Source organism: Orbicella franksi, chromosome 2 (genome assembly GCF_964199315.1).
Source record: "Orbicella franksi chromosome 2, jaOrbFran1.1, whole genome shotgun sequence".
Lineage (NCBI taxonomy): Eukaryota > Metazoa > Cnidaria > Anthozoa > Scleractinia > Merulinidae > Orbicella > Orbicella franksi.
The window spans coordinates 50,414-71,382 of record NC_138146.1 but is presented as its reverse complement, the minus strand read 5'-3'; the positions used below and the strand labels follow the sequence as shown (position 1 = coordinate 71,382).

At 39.4% G+C, this 20,969-nt stretch overlaps 1 protein-coding gene across 2 annotated transcripts; it reads left to right on the top strand.

Moving 5' to 3' along the window:
- Positions 1-7,159: 7,159 nt before the first annotated feature.
- Positions 7,160-20,937, top strand: LOC145474218 (uncharacterized). 2 transcript variants are annotated; one of them, XM_081455117.1, is made up of 6 exons: positions 7,160-9,794; positions 9,917-11,417; positions 14,045-14,311; positions 14,682-14,846; positions 15,799-15,903; positions 16,966-20,937. In XM_081455117.1, the coding sequence occupies exons 2-6, from the start codon at positions 10,275-10,277 to the stop codon at positions 18,793-18,795; spliced, it is 3,510 nt and encodes a 1,169-aa protein (XP_081311243.1). In that variant the 5' UTR covers positions 7,160-9,794; positions 9,917-10,274; the 3' UTR covers positions 18,796-20,937. The 2 variants fall into 2 exon arrangements, with proteins under 2 accessions (XP_081311243.1, XP_081311242.1); XM_081455116.1 differs by having other exon boundaries at positions 14,042-14,311; positions 16,966-20,936.
- Positions 20,938-20,969: the final 32 nt, after the last annotated feature.

Genomic DNA, 20,969 nt, shown 5'->3' with positions numbered 1-20,969 from the left:
ACCCTGCGCGTAGAGCTGTTCGGGCTACCTTTAAAATCTTAAAATGAAGTGGGACTATATTTCGTCCTAGACACTCGAAACCGAGCGTTCAAATATTTCTCCTCTGTCAATTTCACTGAAAACCAAGGCCATCACGAGTTAGTTTAGAGTCCCCGGGACTGGAAAATATTCCCCAAGGTTTTGGAAATCGACCCAAACTTCCTCAAAATCATGATCCGCGTAATGCGGTCTGGACTACTTTTTCAGTCTTAAAATAAAGTGGGGCTATATTTCGGCCTAGAATCTCAAAACCGAGCGTGCGAGCGTTTTACCTCTGCACATATCACTCAAAACCAGGGCCATGAGGAGTTAGTTCAGACTTCCCGGGAGTGGAAAATATTCCCCAAGCTCCTGGAAATCGACCCAAAGTTGGTCAAAATTACGTTTCGCGTAGGCCAGTCTCGGCAAATTTCTAGTCATAGTCACTAAGAGAGTTAAGATTTCGGGCAGATTGCTCCTAAGTAAGCGTTCAAAAATTTTTCCTCTGTCCATTTCACTGAAAACCAAAGTCTTCTGGAACTAGTTTAGAGTCTCTACGGCTGGAAATATCGCCCAAGTTCCTGAAAATCGGCCCAAAGTTGGTGAAAATCATGTTGCGCGTAGGCCGGTGTCGGCCAATTTCTAGTCATAATCACTAAGGGAGTTAATATTTTGGGTAGATTGCTCCTAAGTAAGCGTTCAAACATTTTTCCTCTGTCCATTTCACTGAAAACCAAAGTCTTCTGGAATTATTTTAGAGTCTCTGGGTCGGGAAATATCGCAAAAGTTCCTGGAAATCCACCCAAAGTTGGTCAAAATCACGCTGCGCGTAGCCCGGTCTTAGCGATTTCTAGTCACTAAGTGAGTTAAAGGGGGGCTATATTTCGGCTAGACTGCTCATAACCAAGCGTTCTAAAATTTTTCCTCTCTTCATTTCACTTAAAACCATAATCTATTTGATTTACTTTAGAATCGCTGGGACTTGGAAATATCGCTTAAGTTTTTCGAAATCGACCCAAACTTAGTCAAAATCACGCTGCGCGTAGCCCGGTCTTGGCGACTTTCTAGTCACTAGCTCAGTGGGTTAAAGACGGGCTATATTTCGGCCATTCTGCTGATAACCAAGCTTTCAAAAATTTTTCCTCTGTCCATTTCACTGAAAACCAAAGTCTTGTCAAATTAGTTTAGAGTCCCTGAGACTCAGAAATATCGCCCAAATTCCTGAAAATCGACCATGACGGGACGCACAGGGCTTCTACTGTATGTACCGCAGAGAAATGGTAGTAAATTTTTGTAACATTCCCTACATACTTTTATTACGGTTTTTCGTCTTGCGGTCAGGGAAGGCGTCATAATTTGTTTCAGTGGCATGTCGATGATATTAAATACTATGGCAAGCCGTTACTGCAAAAAGCCAATCGAGTTTTAAGTCTTGCTCCAACCGGCTTTTAACCTTGGCGAGTTGCAAATCTTAAATGGTGAGCTTAGAACATGTATGGGTGAATTATTTAAGTGATGGTTGAGTTTTTTTTTTGGGGGGGGGGGGGGGAGCTCCAGTTCTGGCTAGCGAGTTTTTAATTTCTCGCAAGCGAGTTTTCAAATTCTCGCCAGCGAGTTTTTAATTTCTCGCTAGCGAGTTTCCAATTTCTCGCTAGCGAGTTTTCAATTTCTCGCTAGCGAGTTTCCAATTTCTTCAAGGCTAGCGAGTTTCCCATTTCTCGCTAGCGAGTTTTCAATTTCTCGCCAGCGAGTTTTTTAATTTCTCGCTAGCAAGAAATTGGAAACTCGCCAGCAAGAAATTGGAAACTCACTAGCGAGAAATTGAAAACTCGCTAGCGAGAAATTGGAAACTCGCTAGCGAGAAATTGGAAACTCGCTAGCGAGATGTAGAAAACTCGTTAGCCTTGAAGAAATTGGAAACTCGCCAGCGAGTTTTCAATTTCTCGCTAGCGAGTTTCCAATTTCTTGCTAGCGAGTCAGGCCTGTTTCCCAGGCCTTCACTTAGAAGGCGATTATTATTAGTCCTGGGGATTAAAAGGTTGTGATCATTCAATATGGCTAATGTTCAAATCTCAACCAATGAAGGTCAAGAACTTGTGAGTTTTTTACTGGTTTTAATGACCTTTTAGAACAATTTTGCTGACAATTTTGTGACTGAATACCTGGAAAGGAAACTGGAATTCGGTGCTTTATCACTTTTTGCTTTGCCTTTCCTGCGAGTGTTTTGACCAGTCCTTGAATTATTGAAATTATATGAGAGCCTGAAGCGCGGAGTCAACGTAGAATTTGTGCCGTTACTTGGTCCTTGCTGAGCAGCTGTGGAAATACCAGTAGTGATGACATTGCTAACAGTGCTAGTAAAGTTAGCATTACTGGTACAAATGCTGGGAGAGGGCTGTGCTGTGCTTCGCCTGAAAACTCGCGACACTTCACCTTCGACAGAAACTGTTCGTTTGTTGTTCATGGTTCCACCGTTCGTCTGAGGTGGAGTTTGGCTGGCTGTTACCTAGCTCTCTGCCCAATCTACCGATGTTATCAAGGATCTATCTTACGATAGGATTCACAATGTTTAGCTTACAATAAGCTTCTGTTGCTTCACTTGGGCTTCACTTTCCCTTCAATCGAAAACCTGACACCTCGAGGGTTCGGGGGAGAAGGTGGGAAAATGTCCCACAGTTCCCTACGCTCCCACCTGTGAACTGTTGAAAACTCACTAGCGACAAAATTGAAAACTCGCTAGCGAGAAACTTGATGGTCTTTAAAAACTCACTAGTGGTAAATTGTTAACTCGCTAGCGAGAAATTTAAAACTCGCTAGCCGAGAAATTAAGAGTGATTTTCTGAGAGTGTCGAGAATCGGAAGACAGTCACGAAAAATCGATTTTCCTTTTATTTCGCCAAAACATACCTTTGGGTTAACTTATTCATGGAAAAATAGTTATAAGTTCCAACGATTTATTTTACGGCCAAAATTTAAGCAAGTTCGAAATTTGCATATAATGGCGGTTTTCGCGGCTTAAAAAGTTCAGAATTTCACGCTCCTTTACGAAAACAGCGAGAGCGTAAAAACAATCCTATGAAAACAAAACTTGGCGCAAATATTATTTCATTCTTATACTTTAAAGTCGTGTAACAAGTTTCTTGAAGTTTTGTTTGTAGCTTTGTAACGAAGGGTATTTGTACAGCCGCCATTTGTGTCTCTTGGCAAGGAACAAATAAAGGCCAACTTTGACTAGTATAAATAGCCCCTGGTATATATCATTTGGTCAAAATATCTACATTTTAGGAAACCTTGGTTATTGTTTTTTTCACCCGTAAAGTTATAGCTCTGGGAATTAAAATGTTCTCCGTCAGTAAAATAAAATGTTACGGCATGTAAGCGAGTTCAATTTTATGCAAATCACAAGGTTATTCTTTGGAAGTCAACGGTTTAAAACAGAAACAACGACTCACCGTTACTTACGTTCCTTCTGCTGCTATACAAAAGCTTTTAACTTCCCAGTGTCCTTGTGAGCTGTTCTGTAGAATATTTCCAGTAAAACAGCGAGCATAAACGGCCATAAAATTCGACGAGGTCGACAATGTTTATATTTAAGATAAGACACTGAGTGGCACACACAGTCCTGGCTGTTTTCATTGTCTTGCTCGGTCGAGAGTCCTTTAAAAATAATAATAATAATAATAATAATAATAATAATAATAATAATAATAATAATAATAATAATAATGATGATAATAATAATAATAATAATAATTTATTGATTTATAGTGCGCTTTTTAACATACCAGGTGATCAAAAGCGCATTACAACAATAAATAACCTAAAACTATACAAGTATTAAAAATCTACAATAAAATGTAAAAATAATGATAAAAAAAAACACTAAATTAAAAAAAACTACATCATCATAGAATATTCGCTTCAAGCCGTAGAAAATTAGTTTCTCATATCCATATGCCTCATGTCGACTCATGAGTAAATAAATCAGTCCCCGTACATTGAATTAACGACTCGACTGACCTCTGAGGTCAGGAGGTCACCTGATATGTCATTATGTTACTTTTCCCCGGTTTCACATTACACGCGTAACGCCGTATTGAACATCACGGTATTTAGTTGAATTACGGTATTCAAAATCTCCTTAAAGACATTTCGATTTAAAAAGAAAATTGAAAAAGCAGCATTTTGACATAACTGTTAGCTTCTCAGATATCGTTCATAGATGCATGATACCCTGACATAATTTCAACACTAGATTGATCTCTTCGATGTCGACGTGGTTCATAGTTTTGCGCTTAATAACATTTGGCACACATCTAAATGTGCGCAAAGATAAATACTCAAAAATAAGAGACCGTTTATCTGCAGGAAAAGCTGGACCGTCGAAGATAATAATGTTTGAAATTCTGCATATTATTTATTCGAGCCGCAAGCTACCTGCTTTCAGTAACGCTTCGTGTCGCTTACCAAAAGTGACAAACTTACTCTATGAAAATAAAGGCTTATTTACATTTGTTTCATTCTTTTATTTTTCTAATCTGAAATTTCTATTATATAGGCTTAAGATTATCTTTCCAAATTTACCGTTCAATTTCCTATCCCTTATATTTCTAATCTGAAATTTCTATTATATAGGCTTGAGATTATCTTTCCAAATTTACCGTTCAATTTCCTATCCCGGCCATATTTGAAAACATTCCTTCTCATTTGATTACTGTAAAACTTGTAAAACATATCTTGAGGAGGTTCAATATTTGCCTGTGTCGTTGAAGGCGTCAAAAAAAAGTGTCAGACATTTATTATTTACTTGTTGAAGTTGTACTCTTAATGGTTTTAAGTTGCGCTTGTTAATGCAAATCAAACATGTTCACTTCCTTATAAAGTTATTGCGAAGTCTGTAAAGATCAGCATGACATTTTGTGTGAAAAATTAAATGATCCTCAGTTACAGCAGCACAGAGTTAACCGTTTTAATGGTAATATGGTTTTTTTAAATAAGTCCAGGTAGATTCTTATTTCTTTTAAGGCAAACAGGCTTGGGTGGCAGTTCTAATTCCCTTTTTCCGTTCCTACTTTCTCTTCTGCAAAATTGAGCGTCATAAGTGACTGAAATGACTAAAACACAGAAACACAGGCTGTGCCGTTTCAGTTAGCAAAGGCTGGTGATATACGAGCAGCGAGAGCAAAGCTTATTTTTTTTCGCGTGAGATTCGCGTACTCAGCTCGTTCCTTTCGTGCCTCTAAATAACGCATTCACTGCCAAGGGCATTATTTATCTCCACTTATTAGTCCGTGTAACTGACGATGTCTGGAGATCTGACCCGGATAGTCGCTGCTTTAAAAACCACAGGCGGTGGTGCTATCCAGTAAGATCGTTTGCCTCCTTTGACTCACATTCGATATTTTTAACTATAAACCCCTGTAGACCATGCTGAATTTTCAAAATCAGGTAGTTTTCTACACGCTATATCTCTGAGACGAAGTCGGTGACCCCCATTTTTTTGTTGCATTTCTGATACAAGTAACTCATTATCTGACTGCCCTAAAAATTAAGAAAAAAATCTATCGACTGGAAAATTTTCGCGCGAGCGTCCTTAAATACGGCGTTATGAGTGTAATGTGAAATCGTTTGTTCATTGCCAAGAGACACAAATGGCGGCTATACAAATACCCTTCGTTACAAAGCTACAAACAAAACTTCAAGAAACTTATTACACGATTTTAAAGTATAAGAATGAAATAATATTTGTGCCAAATTTTGTTTTCATAGGACTGTTTTTAAGCCCCCGCTGTTCTCGTAAAGAAGCGTGAAATTCTGAACTTTTTAAGCCGCGAAAACCGCCATTATATGCAAATTTCGAACTTTCTTAAATTTTGGCCGTAAAATAAATCGTTGGAACTTTAAACTATTTTTCCATGAATAAGTTCACCCAAAGGTATGTTTTGGCGAAATAAAAGGAAAATCGATTTTTCTTGACTGTCTTCCGATTCTCGACACTCTCAGAAAATCACTCTTAAAAACTCGCTTACAAGAAATTGAAAACTCGCTAGCGAGAAATCTAAAAACTCGCTAGCGAGAACTGAAGCTTCCCCAAAAAACTCAGCCATCGCTTTATACATGTTCCAAGTTCACCATTTAAGATTTGCAACTCGCCAACGCTAAAGCCGGTTGGACCAAGATTTAAAATTTAGAACTGAGATAGTTTGGAGCCCACCCGTGCAGAGACCTGTAAACCATGGTAGCTCTTTGAATTTGCTGCTGGCAAGCTAGATTTTTCCACCCTAGAAGTTTGAACAGGTGACCAGCGTCTACGTCATAGATTGAGTAGGTCAAAACACGGGCTTCTCTATTTTGTAGCTTTTGTACCTTATTCCGTAAAGTTATCCCACAGTTTCCCCAAACAATATTGCAATAGTCAAAGTGCCGGCTGTATCAAAGCTCGGTATATTAGATGTAAGGTCGCCTGAGGGACAAGGTGCCTCGTTTTATGGCCGCAATATCAGAAGCGACTTTCTTAGTTACTTTCTCGATATGGCCACTCCAATTGAGTCTGTCATCGATGGTCACTCCAAGTGATTTTGCGGTAGTGACCTGGCTAACTTGAAAATCATTAATTGCAAATCTCGGGGACTCTGTGCGAGTACTTAGCCTCTGCCTAGATCCGATAAGCATGAATTCGGTTTTAGTCATATTTAGAGTGAGTATGTTTGCTCTCAGCCAATTTGAACATTTTCCAAATCTTGATTTAGGCGCAACTGAATATTGTCCGCATTATCACCCGCGTATGTATGGTGAGTGTCATCAGCGTACATCCTCGGCTCACAATTTGAAAATTTGGAAATTTGGAAGCTCGTTGATGTATAACAGAAATAGTAGTGGCCCTAAAATGGTCCCCTGGGGAACACCACAACTGAATGAACAGCTTTTAGAGAGCGACCCGTTAATGGAGCACATTTGAGTACGATTCTCTAAATATGACTTTAGACAATTAAACGTGGGGCATAATAAGTGATACGTTTTTTCTTAGCTTTTAAATTGTATTTACAAATGCACCTAAAAGAGAAAAAGAAAAGGAAACGTTATGGATATAATAGGCTCGATTTCCAACGGTCACTCGAGTCCTCCTCCTCCCCCTCCCACCCCACCCTTCCCCCGACAGCGGCTGGTAATCGAGACAACGGAAGTTGATTTGCCCATTTAATCCATTTACACGAGAACCGGGCCTAATCCCGAGCGGAATGCGGGAACATTGAAATACGTGTAAAAATTAGATAATTGTGTAAACTACAGGAACATTACAGGGGAAGAGCGGACCATCAGTTCAGTAGAAAACCACGAGACCAAAAACACAATAAAGCTGCCACTAAACAGCAACCTTTTGTAGCCGGGCCATGAGGTCATCCCACAAATTCTTGATTTTATTTAGAGCTGGTTTGAAGATTTGAACATGCAGCAATACTTTCGAATTGCTAAATGCAATTACTGGAGAGAATTGACCAGAATTAGATTTTGATCACTCTTTCTCAGAAAAGTTAGCAAAGTTATACTTTCCTTTGGTTTATAATGAATATATGGAAAGTTGCATACAGTGAAATTGTTTTGTCCCATCTCCATCCATCGTTACCTGCTAGCCCGCTTCCGCCTGAAAGCCGGTCGACTCTCAAAGTCAGGCTAATGACTTACAGCATTTTGATTTTGTTTTTTAAAGCGGAAAACCAGTCTGTGATCTACATGTATTTAAGATGAAGTGGTGCTTTACAAGGTTTCACATTTGACTTTGAATAAAACCTTCCGGCCTAAATAAAGACTTCACAGTTATCTCGCATATTCTATCCGCGCGTTCAACGATCGAATAAAAATACGAGAAAATAGAGGGCTGTGAACAGCCTAGAGATCACTGATTAGATCAAAGTCACGAAATTTTGGAGGAGATTGTGACTCTTCGGGGATCAGAAAAGCTCACGTTTTATAACTATCAAGCTACCTTTATTTAACGGAATAGCTTGTTTGCAAAAAACAAAACAAAAACAAAACACGTTTTCTCACTGTTGGAATCTAATTTCCGGGGGTACTCCCTTATATGAGCTATATAGGTATGTGCGGTCCCAATAGACAAAAATAGGGTATCGACTTTAGTCATTTTGATCATAAATAGGGCATGGTTTTTGCACTCTAGTCTTGAATTGGATATGTTTTTTAGAAGAAGCTACTTTTTCATCATTATCGATAAGACCATCAGCCAAAGCCCTTCGCGATGCCGTTAACATCGGTTTGAACTAGGGAACTAAGTATAAGGGTTTTGGGCCACACACCCTCACCCAATTTTTCTCGGAGTACCCCACGGGTCTAATTTGCACGATATCGCGCCTGCCAACACCCATCCCGTCACCACTGAGGACTGATGCTGATTGAAGCTAACAAAAGAATCAAAGCAAACAATTACATGGCGAAAATCGCAATCACTTCCCGTTTTAGGCTTTGTTATCTTTGTATTTTGGGTTTTATTTTAGTTATAGTTTGGTGACTTTGGTCCTTTCTAGACACGTATCGAATTCACTCTACCTGAGATTTTCTAATTTCTAAAGATTCTTTGTTACCGCCTTCATTTGATTTCAAATTGTTCACGACTTTCAGTTGAAGAACTTGGCGACTTTTTTCTCTGTTTAACATCAGAAACGAGGGACGTCATCAAATTAATCCCACTACAACAGGAAGAGCTCAATTTCTTCCTCTCTCGCGGCCGGGTGATATAGATTCGCGGGGTACTATTTGATATTTGATCCGGGCAAAAGAACTAAAACCACAATGAAAGTACAATGTGCTGCTGTTAAGAGCGATAAAATGATCTCACGGGAAAACCTTGAACTCAACTAGAACTAAATAAGTTTCCTAAGTTCGCCAAAATAGTTTTTCTAACTCAGGCGTAAATTTAAATCTGCCACGTACAAGAACGGAAATACGTACAGTCTTGTTGCTTTGGAATGTCAGAGTCAACAAACTTTAATCTTGAGAGTATTTGGGTTTCACTCACTCAAAAAACCCATCTGAGCAGAGCTATTTTAAACCAACAACACGCCAGATTGTTACTTTCGTAACTTAACTCTACAGCTAATATTTTCGATACCTTTTCAAGTGATACTAAACATTTCATCCCGAATTCCCACGCAGTATCAAACCAAGAGCGACGCGATCATCAAACAAAAACACCATTACGACACGAAATTCCGCCTCTTCCGAGCGTAAACGACACAAATGTCCACTCTATGGCAGCCCGTGGGGCAGTCGCGTTTACCGTAATAAACATCTTGTTGATTTCGTTCTTATCTGTAAACTTGAGGGCGTTATTGACGCCAATCAAACAGCTCTCCGACATCATTGTTGACCCGAAGGAGTTTCGTGTTGCGGAATTCCGCCGAAACGATTGGCCAAGTACTGTTTGAATGCTCTTTGTATTAGCCAAACCAGTAAGATGATACAAACATCTGTCAAATACTGCGAAGAAAACCCGATTTCTCTATGACGACGGTCTCCTGTGGTTGAGGAAAAGTGATACTCGTGTTTCCAAATCAAAGGGAATGCATTTAGGGAATTTATATTCCGTCTTGATTTTTCGTGACCCTTAAAATTTTGCCGCGCGCAAAGAGCGGTCACTGTTCCGATTTCACTGTCTCTGCTAAAAGAATCACAAAATTATTTTTTCAGTGCGATCTCCGCTCCACACTGTGTTGTTATTCATTTGCCCGCCAAGTATTCATAACAGCAGTCTGTATTTCGAGGTGAGTGCTGGCGTTGTTTCGTTGCTGTGGCCGTTTAGTTAGATTTCGCTCCCACTCTTATTAAACATGTAAGTAGGAACTTTATGAACACCAACACCATCCTCTGTGTATGTATGTTTCAGGATGTTTGAACTCTACAATCGACAATTACTATGTAGGACTTGATTGGATGTGGTTGTACAACTGCCAAGGTTGTGGAGAGCTGTGGAACAGTGTATTCACGGAAGAAACCCATTGAAACACTTGGGGATAATACGAACTGGATTTCATGCGTTTTGCTACGTGATAAAAAGTTCATCTTTGGGCAGATTGCCGTGATCCGCATCGTGACCCATTCTACAGCAGGACATACAGCGGAAACGCAACTACCACAGTCGCGTCCTAAACAAAACCCGATTAAATCGACCAAGGTCAAAGAACTTTTTGTGTTGTAAAAGCAGCGTATCTTCAGGAAGCTGTTTGGACTGTTAGTGAAGAGGCATGGATGAGTCCAAACCGGAGATAAATTCCGTGAATCGCGCTCATGATCGGGAAACCCAAACAAACTTTGATGTGAGCCACAGGGAGCCATCGAATAATAGGACGGCTTCTTTAGAGAGCAGACGGCCACATGGTTATGCATACAGCCATAGACATGGACCATCATGGGGTACAAACCACTCCTATCGTTCATCACCATATCCTGAATACTACCCTTATGAACTTCACTACCCACCTCCTCACATTCCACCACCTTCCATGCCAGCCCAGCATCACACCAACCACTATTATCCTGGTCGGACACCACATTGGCATAATCCTCAAAGCCCTGTTCTACCACCACATTTATCCCCAGTATCTCATTCCCATTCTCCATACCCTCACTATCAATATCACCACCCGGACGGATTTTATTCACGTCCACCACCAATACCTGGAGTGGTCCCTCCAATGCCCATTTCTCGCGAGAGAAGGCACACAGACTCAGAAATTGCCCGTCCCAAAGCAGAATGGCCACCTGGATATCAGCCCTTTGTTAAACCTCTCATACCATCAAACTACTTGGCATCTCTGCACAGAAATGCAGGATCTGATTATGGAGAACCACCATCAACCGCAACATCACTGAGGTCAACAGTTATAGATCTTCCACATTCCAACTTTCCAAGCCCAAGACTGTCAGCAAGAATGAGTCGAAAGCGTGCGCTTTCTAATACCCCATCATCTGTTGAGTCGATTGACTTGAACGCACTGATAAGGGGTTCACCAGATTCCTTGTCAGGGTACCTTGGACCAACCAGAGTGTCTTCAGCAGGGTCCTTTGGACATTTGAGCCCCATTGGATTTTGCACCTCTCCTGGTTCACGCCAGGCATCTCGCTATCCCACTGTCAGAAATGTGTTCATTACCCCTCCGCCCATTGCCCCTCCCCGATTACCAACACCAGCTTCCATGAGAGATGCAGTTCCAAGTTCGACGACTGGTGCTGATGGGACAAAGGAAGAAGCACCAGAGAGCATGAGTTGTGCTGAATCGCCTAAAGTGTCAAGCATTAAAGAGTCAGAAACTGCCAACTGCAAAGAGGAAAGAATGGACATTTGCCCCCTTGACTCCACAACCTCACCTGGAACTTCAGAAATAAAGGTAGCATGTTTTGTTTTGCATTTAGATCACTGTCAAATTAATAGTATACCTGGAATAATAATGCATCAACATACTGTGCAATGATATTAATTTGAACTCTATACAGTCAGAACCTGTTCCCTCTCCCTACAGAAAACCCAACTACTATCATGCATAATTATAATCACACAATGAGGATGGTGATCTGCAAGCCTATATCTTTGAAAAGTATGGATAGGCATCTATACTGCAAATACTATAGGCAAGGGAATTCTGTGTGGGAACAATATTGTATTATTTCCAGGCAGAAGAGAGTGGGTCAAGCTGAAAATTCACTGTTACACCAACCTTCTCGTGTTATAAAGAATAATTCTAGAGTTATTTACCATGTCTTATTCACTATTTACTTTTTTCCTATTTGCTCTACTTGATTAGCCAATATTATTTTTTCTTTCCATTTTACTGGTAACTTATGTCAACCTAGCAGGTGAAAAAGATGACATAACTTTGCCAGTGTTAATTGCCATTTAATTTGGTTTTGAATACTTCCCTATATTGAAGCTGTATTGATTTAATATGAATAACATGTGTTGGTTGTTTTGCACTGAAAAAAACCCTTGAAAATTTATACTATAGATACTCCTTTTAGAATTTTAAACAATAGAATTACAATGGTCTGTTTATTTAAGTGGATTGTACTGGGATTTTTAGGCAGGTTAGTAATAATTGTTATAGAATTTGAAAAATGTTCTGCCCTATGGGTGTGGGAAAGAGATTGAAAAGGAATCAGCATGGTTCTTAAGTACTTGAAGTGTTTTAAACCCTGGTTTGAAAGATATGTACTTACAAGTACAGAACAGAAACCTTTCATTTATTACTAAAAGATTTTTGAAATTTTTATCCTTCTCCAAGCCAGACATAAGTAAACATTTTGTATAGTCATTCACAGTCATTTATATAGAATTAAAAGATTGATGACATTGTTAGAATACTTGTGGTTATATGTGAACCACTTCTTGAAGTATTTTTGGCTGGACTTCAATCACCTTGGCATATCCTACTGTGCTAACCAGACTGTAAATCACATGCAATGGGAATAAGCTTATTATAAATAATATTCATATCTAGTGTTTAATGATCCTTTTGAGGTCTCTAGTTCTGAGCTCCAAAAAGCCGTAGCGCAGTATATGGCTGTTTACATATCACTTTTGAAATAAGGTTTACATATCTGTTCCAATCTAATGCATTAATAGAGCCATGGCTCTTCATGATCAGTGTAAAAACATAATTCTTTAGATGGGGTGGTCTGTTTGATGATGTTTTACAAAATGATACACAATAATGCTGTCAGTCACTCTTTTTAGCCTCATAAAGCAAACAAACAGCTTTTGCAATCCCTAAGAAAAAAAAAAGAAGAGAAAAATTGCCATGTCTTTTCACAATGGATTAATTACTGATAATCTATCACAATACGAAGCAAAACAAAATGGAAAGTTCACGTCATCAATTGCTTTTTCCGACACAGGCCACTGGACTGAATAGAGTGCAGTGTTACATCACACCCTCTACTAGCTGTCAATTCTGGCTTTCCGAGGGGTAGTGATTACTTCTCAATCTGTATGATAGCTTTTCAATACATACAAGTAGGGGAAAAGAAATATGTGCAAGAAGTCAGGTGTTGCTTTAAGTTTCTGTAGTTGATCTGCAAGGGGAAACGTAATGTTATGTCTACACTGTTATCCCTCTCTCAGCTGGCAAATAACAGTGATAACCTTTAACTGATCGGATTAACTAGCCTGTCTATTGTTGGTAGGTGATTAATATGTGCTGTTAGGCAATGAAAAGAAGATTAGATGGAAGATTTACTTTTTTAATGTGGGTTTGCCAATTTTGAAAGTTTTGAAAGATAATAAAATATTAACATTACTGTTACACATAATCTTGAGTCAAATGTAAAACTTCACTCCACAATGATGATGTCCACCCACCGGCAGAAAATTGAAAACAGAAAGATAAAAAAGTCTTTCTGCAGGGATTAGGACAAATTAATAAACATAAAACATACCTGAAGTCTGCAGTTCCATTCATCAATTATTGTTTGTAATAACTGAAATTTATGACTCATGCAGAAAATTTAGTTTCTGTGTTTATTGATATTTTACCTTAATTTTGTTTACAGGCCTGACCTGTGGCAGTATTTTCTTTAGATAACTGACAATATTAGCCTCTTATTTATTAAATCCTTTGGGTGGGAGAATTATCATGTATATAACAAGGTATAAGTTTACAAGAGATAGCATCTTTAACAAAGCCACATTGTGAAATGTTAATAGCTGGTGCATTCAAATACACTTGCACTCTGCAAAGAAAGAGTACAAATATCAAAAATATTGTGAGTCACTGTAAACTGAGATGTTGACTGGATTAACCATGGCTCACCTGACAGGCATGTGTAAATTAGCCTTTCACAGTCTGTGAAGTAAATATCAATGGTCAGCCTTTGCATTGTCTCATTGTCACCAGCTGAACCTTTGACTAAACCAAGACAATCATTGTCCTGAAAGGAGGCTGATGAAGGGTCTAGAGTTTACCCAAACCAGGAAACTAATCACGTTTATCAAAAAAAATGTTCCCTCCATCTACAGCAGGAAGGTTCAGATAATGAAGGTGAGGAGAATCAAGCTGAGCAAGATCAAGAGCATGATATGACATGTCACTGGAAAGAATGTCAAATGCAGTGTGAATCACAAGATGATCTTGTCAAGCATGTCAACAGTGATCACATCAAAAAAGATCGCAAGGACTTCACTTGTTACTGGGATGGCTGCACTAGAGAGAAGAAGCCCTTTAAGGCTCAATATATGTTGGTTGTACACATGCGCCGTCATACTGGAGAGAAGCCCCATAAATGTACTGTAAGTCAAAATGTCCAGCACGTCATTTTTTTTTTTTTTTTTTTTGTGAGTCATACTTCCAGTTAGTTCAAAACTAACTTATCATTAGTGAGATAACCTAATTCCCCAGGTCAAAAATCAATTTCTAGTAATGATTGCCATAATTGCCTTTTTAATGCTACTATTGAGAATAAGTTGTCACAAGTCAATCTAGTCCCCCCAGTTAACCTTATTTACTTTCCTCTTGTTACCTGTCTGCCTCACAATGTTTTGGAAATATTGAAGGTTGCATGATCTGCTGTAACAAGGCTTACCCTTTAAAAAGTACTGCAGCAGACAAGGAGCAGAATCTCTGCAGTCATTGTCTTCATCTTGTGTTTCTTTTGTCTAGTATGATGGATGTACCAAGGCTTACTCCAGACTTGAGAACCTCAAGACCCATCTCAGGTCACATACTGGAGAGCGACCATATGTATGCGAGGTGGAAGGGTGTAATAAAGCCTTCTCTAATGCATCAGACAGAGCAAAACACCAAAACAGGACACACTCCTCAGTGGTAAGTAGAGTTTAAGGGAAAGGTATGGTTATGTCAGTGTTAGAGTTTTAGTGGGCCAGACCGAGAGAACTGCTGATTTCCTCCAGCTTCTTTAGCATGAAGGTGTGCGTTCTGCTGAATGGGATGCTAGTCTATTGCAGGGTCAATCACAGGAGTTAAATTCTCCAGTACCCATTTATAATTATATACCTGGGTGGTATGGAGAGAGCCACTATGAGAGTAAAGTGTCTTGCTGTTAAGAACACAGTACAATAACCCTAGTGAGTACTTGAACCTGTCCTAGTGCACTGACTATTGGGCCACAATTCCCCTCCCCCCCCCCCCCCCCCAGTTTTGGGAATATCTCAAGTGGTTACTTGAATGGGGTTGTAGGAGCATTGGATTGCAGATTGAACAGCACTGGGACTACTGGGTACTGGCTAACATTTTGAATAACCTGACAGTCATTGCAGGAAATGGGTGGTAACCTTGCAATGACTAGTATTCAGAGGCAGATCAAGACCTTGAGCTAAGGCATGGGGGGGGGGGGGGGTTGGTTTTGTTGTGCTTGCCCTGCCGGCTTTTCTTCCTTCTGTCATTTTTTTCTTTTTTTACCCAAAATAAGGAGGGGGTCCCTGGCCCCCTCTGAGCCCATCCCCTAGATCCACTACTGGTATCCCATCCATACTGTAGAAACTTGGATATAGGCTCTAAAGGTGTCGACTGCTTTGTACTGAGTGCAGACTATATGATGTACAATGTTGATACCGTATATGTAAGTGTTTATAGATTTGCAGTACTGTAGATATCCTAATTATATAATTATATACATGGCCTCAAAACTTGTTAATTCCACTTCGCTTGTACAAGCTTAGTACAAATTCTAAAATTCTAACTTATAGCGATCACCTAGGCACGGCACTTTAAGGAAATAAAGGTACATTTGGCTCAACCAGTCGTCCTTTCCTTTCAGAAACCTTATGTCTGTAAAGTGCCTGGCTGCCCAAAAAGGTATACAGATCCTAGCTCACTGAGAAAGCACACCAAAACAGTTCATGGGGAACAAGGAATCAAGAGGGTAAGTTAGGAATACATTCAGAATTCAGTACCTTTTACAAGGGCTTTTAGGAATGATACAATTTTCCCCAGTCAGTCAAACTGTAGACATCCTGTTTTGCATTTCCAAATGCCTAATTATCTTCAGAGAGTTTTGGTGTCCTGCGAGAACTTATCAGCCTTGTTAACTGTACTATTAGTAAAGTCACCATTATAAAACTTAGCAATTATAAAAAAACCTACAACAGAATGTCTTCACAACTTCCTTTCCAGTAAGAATAAGCCTTACATAAAAAGCCTGTTAAAACTCACTCACCCAGGCCTTATGTACTTACAAGAGTTTATTGTATCACTAAAAAAGAAAGCTTTTAAGCACCTATAGTACAGGCCAAAGGGATTGCAGCATTCCAGTGTGTGTACTACATGCATATTATGCACAGTGACCATGCACTTAACATGCAGCAAACATGCAAATTAATACACAGCAATGCGTGTAACTGATTAAATGAACTAGTGGACTTGATAGTGCATGTAAAATGTGCAGTCGCTTAACTGGAAATTATTAAGTGTGTATAATGAAAACAATTCATTTACCATACTGGACTTCATTGCGACACCTTCATTGCCTTCTTGCTTTCTGTCATTAAACATATTCCAATAGGATCGACTAAGTTTTCTTGAACCGGCTTACAGGTTTAAGGTAACAAGTTAGTATTGGCTTTTTGTTTTGCAAAAATACATGCAAATGTGTGTATGAATAAAAAAGGATTTCCTCTTCCAATTTAAGTACACCCAAGTATTAGACGCATGAAATTACACAAATGCATGTAATTACAAGCATAGTAACTATTTCACACATGTAATTACACGCACCTTACACACATTTTATGCATATGCTTCACGCATTTTACACACATTTTAATTGCCTGAAGGTGCTGCAATCCCTTTGGCCTGTATTTTACTCCTACATTTCTCTTTTTGAAAACTCACTTCAGAGCAGTTTACCAAATTGATTTAAATTATTAAATTAATTCACTCTTATTACCTCAATATAAAGAGTAATGTACCATTTTGTTTATAACAGCTGAAAGCAGAAGGAGGCAGAGAGAAACCACCATCAAACCCAGATAAAAACGAAAGTGCAGCTCCTGAGAAAGGCCAAGGAAACCAAATGTCTTCCAGTACCTCACAAGCTGCAGAGCCAGCAGGCAACCATGTTGAAGAACCTTTATCACCAGGAATGGAGGGATCAAGCAGTGCTAGCAGTGTGGTCCAAGGTGGAAGTTGTTCTCAAACATTTGTAGGTAGCAGTTTTGAGGGCGATGCAGTTTCTTCAAGCTGTGACAGGACCCCAGGTGTGCTTAATATTCCATCCAGCCAAGACAGTCCAAGAAGTGTGGGACAGTCCACATTGGGCATATCTCCAAGGAGTCCCCAATTTGTAAGCCATCTTCCAGATATTTTGGAAGGAGACTGGGAGCCTGCAGAAAATGGTGCTGTGACGGTAGCACAATCTGTTGAAGCCAGACCTCAATCCCAGAGCTTCAACCTTCCAAAGATTGATGTCCACAAGAGAGATGTAGAAGATTGGGTGAATGATGTTTCCAGGCGAATGAGCCAAACATCACGCAGATCAAGTGAAGGCAGCCATTTATCTGTGGACCTTGCTGGTAACGCAAGTAGAAGATCTAGCCAAGAAAGTGGTTGGTCTTCTTATGGAAGTCGTCGATCCAGTCAGGCTAGCCCCTTTCCAACCACAAATATTCAACCTCAAGAGGTTATACCCCATTTCCCCAATGGCTACAGTGTTCCTCCAATACCAAAAGGGATGACCCCTCCACATCGTAGACCACACTTACACCCACTTGATGGAAATGATGATACTCTCCGTCGTACCAGTGAGACAAGCACTTGCAGCAACCAGAGTGCACCTCACAACAGATTGAGCCGTAATAGCAGCGGTTATGGAAGTCAGTCAAACTTGGCAGTCATACGAAGCCCCATGTTCCACAAGATCCCACCTTCATCACACTTGCTACCTCAGAGAATTACCAGTACATGTGCCGATGCCACTAACAGAAGGAAAAGTGACACAGTAATTTGTGAGGCAGATAGTTCTGGAAACTACCTTCCAAAAAATGGCAAGGGTGAGCCGCGTCGTAGCAGTGAACCCATCAGACAAGCAAGAGTACCTGTTGCTAGGCTTGAGCCCCAAAGTGTGCCAGTTAATAGACAAGCAACATCTATGGCAAATGTGAATGAAACAGAACTGATTTGTGGTGAGTTAGATCCAAAAGAGTTTGATGCATACTTAAATCCACAAGAGGAAAAGAATCTTGAGTCAACTCCCCGTATGCACCCTCCACCTGGGAGTCAAGACATGAGGCAAACACGAAGATTGTGTCACTATCCATATCCTGAGGAAGAGCAGACAGCTCAGCAGTCGCAGCATGAACAGCAACCTAGTTTACAGACTGTGCATCACCGACCTCAATCACTCTTCCCATCACCACCCAACCCTACAATCCAACAAGATCCACAGTCTTGTGACTTGAGAAAGCCTCAAGAAGGGAACTGGCCTCCACCAAGGTACAGAACTGGTCAGCAATTTAGTACAACTGAAGTCTATAATGGTTTCTACCCACCATCAGAAAATGTAACTTACAATACTGCAATGCAGACCTCTAGCCAGAGGAGCCAGTTTGACATGGGAAATTATGAGGATCTGATGGTGTCAGGTATTGGTTCACTATCCACTGAAAATGGTGGTGTATCAGACTTTGTTGGGAATGGCAACATGGTTGTTAACGACATGAACACTCTGTTGAATTCTCTTCGTGAAGAAGAAAGATACCTTGAGATGTGTCAAAATTCAAGAGGTCAAGCAGCTGGAAGTGCTATGTCCATCTTTTAAATCCAGTCTTCTGGTTTTTCAGTCGATGACCTATACTCAGCTAGAAACAAATTTATGTAGAGGTGGGTAGGTAGAGAAGAATGATTTGCCAATCCACCAAAACAATTACCAGAATCATCTGGTGCATATTCTCATGAATTGGAGTGTAACTTAACTAGGGGCACACATTATCAAAGACCTTGGGCAAGCAGTACATGTTGGTATGCTACTATTGAATAATAATTACAGGAGCAATGTCACAATTAATTTTATACAATTGTTTCCCTGACATATCTATGTCAATGAAGATGATTGTGACAGTTTATGAATGACAAACAATCTGTGCTCATTGTTTCAGAATAACTCTTTTTGCTGAATTCTAGTGCAGAGTCCTTCAAATCATCCAGCCAGCATGACACTATCATCATGGTCCAATTAATATTGATTAATTTTTTTAGCAATATCACATAATTATTAATTACAGGATTGTAATATTATAGTGAAATTAGTACACCGCATGAGGGTGCCATCCACTTGGGAGCCTCTAAGAAGGAGAGAGAATAATAATAATGATAATGATAATAATGAGGACATGAGAATAACAATAATGACAATGATAAGAATGAGAATCAAGAATGCTTTATTAATGTAGATGACTTTGGGTATACAGTTGAACTTCACTATCTCAGACTTGGATATCTCGAATTATCCCCTAAAATTCAAATCATTCTCTCTTAACTTGCATTTACCTTTTCAGTAATTTATTATTGGCTGTCCCAAACCACCCACCATCTTAAACTGTTTTTTCCTTAGGGAGTTTGAGATTTGGGGGTTCAACTGCACAACTTAATCAGGCATGGTAATCATAACTGGGAAAAAAATCACTTTTTTATCAAAAATAACAATTTACCATGAAAAAATTACTCCTGACCATTTTTGTTTTGGTTACTGCTAAATAAATCTTGCAGTTAATATAGAATAATATTTTGTTTTTCAAAGAACACATTTGAAATCACCCAGAGTCAATCACAGGCTAGCACTAGCTACCAAAACAGGTAACAAAACTTGTTTTTGACGAAAGGTAATTCAACTGCCTTGAAAGACTTGTTATTAACAGCAAATAAACCTTCAGGTAGAGCAAGTATGCCTGTGCTGCCGGTGTTAAATATTTACAATTTTATCAGCATGCAAATGTAAAGAAGTCCCGAAGATGCCACTGAACAATTCGTATTAGATATTTTATAGTGTATAACAGACATGCAACAAGAACATGTTAATATGGCTTTTAGTAATACGCTAACGCTGCTCTAGCTATCAACCTTACCTTACCTAACCGTTTTGTGTTTTACTGCTGCCAGTCATGTTAACAGAACACTCAGGAAGCAAAAATTTACTTCAACCAGTTCAAATGGTCACATCTGCAGGTTGTGATTGGTAAATTTCAATACATGTTGTTTCCTTTTTTTCAAAGTTCACTGGTTGCCATCAAAATCATGATTGGCAGCAGCCAAAAACACAGTCATTAATTAGGTTTTGAACTTTAGTGTTTGTGTGAAAGGCGCAATAGTATGGATTGCGGTATGTATTATTTTATTTTTATACATGTAAAACACAATGTTTTGTTTCCCACTTTTTTCAGTGTGTTAATTTGTGCAATACCGTATCCTCTTTCCCCCAGCCCTAGCTCTCAATAAAATTCCAATATGCCTTTCTTACCCTTGGGTGGGGTTCAGTGGCCTTTTTTTTTTCTTTCTCCCAAACTGTCTGGAGTTGGATCCTTTGGGTGTTGCATGATCTTTTGCATGCAACAATCTGTGGCACAATGTGTCATGAAAAAATATGCTACATGTAGTCTTCAGCTGAATGAAGGCTCAAACTTGACTTGCTACTCAGTCATGGATGAATTTACTGGCTAGATCATCAATAAATACAGATAACATTTTTTATGTAAATGAAAGAAAATATGAGAACAAAAAAAAGAACATTGCAATCAAATAAGTTGTTAAAGGCAGCTGTGGGGCTAACAAATGCTGATGTTTCATGAAAAATACCATAACCGTATGGTCAACAAAGTATACATTCGATAAAACTTCAGGAGACATATGTAAATTTCAGTACTTTATTTGCACACTTTTTTAAGAAACCTCTGAAACCCTTCATTGTAGCCTGAATACGTTTATTAACAATAAGTTATG

Coding starts and splice junctions, on each gene's coding strand:
- LOC145474218 (XM_081455116.1), top strand. CDS start 10,275: ATGGATGAGTCCAAACCGGAGATAAATTCCGTGAATCGCGCTCATGAT. Junction 14,312..14,681: donor AGAAGCCCCATAAATGTACT/GTAAGTCAAAAT, acceptor TCTTTTGTCTAG/TATGATGGATGTACCAAGGC. Junction 14,847..15,798: donor ACAGGACACACTCCTCAGTG/GTAAGTAGAGTT, acceptor CTTTCCTTTCAG/AAACCTTATGTCTGTAAAGT.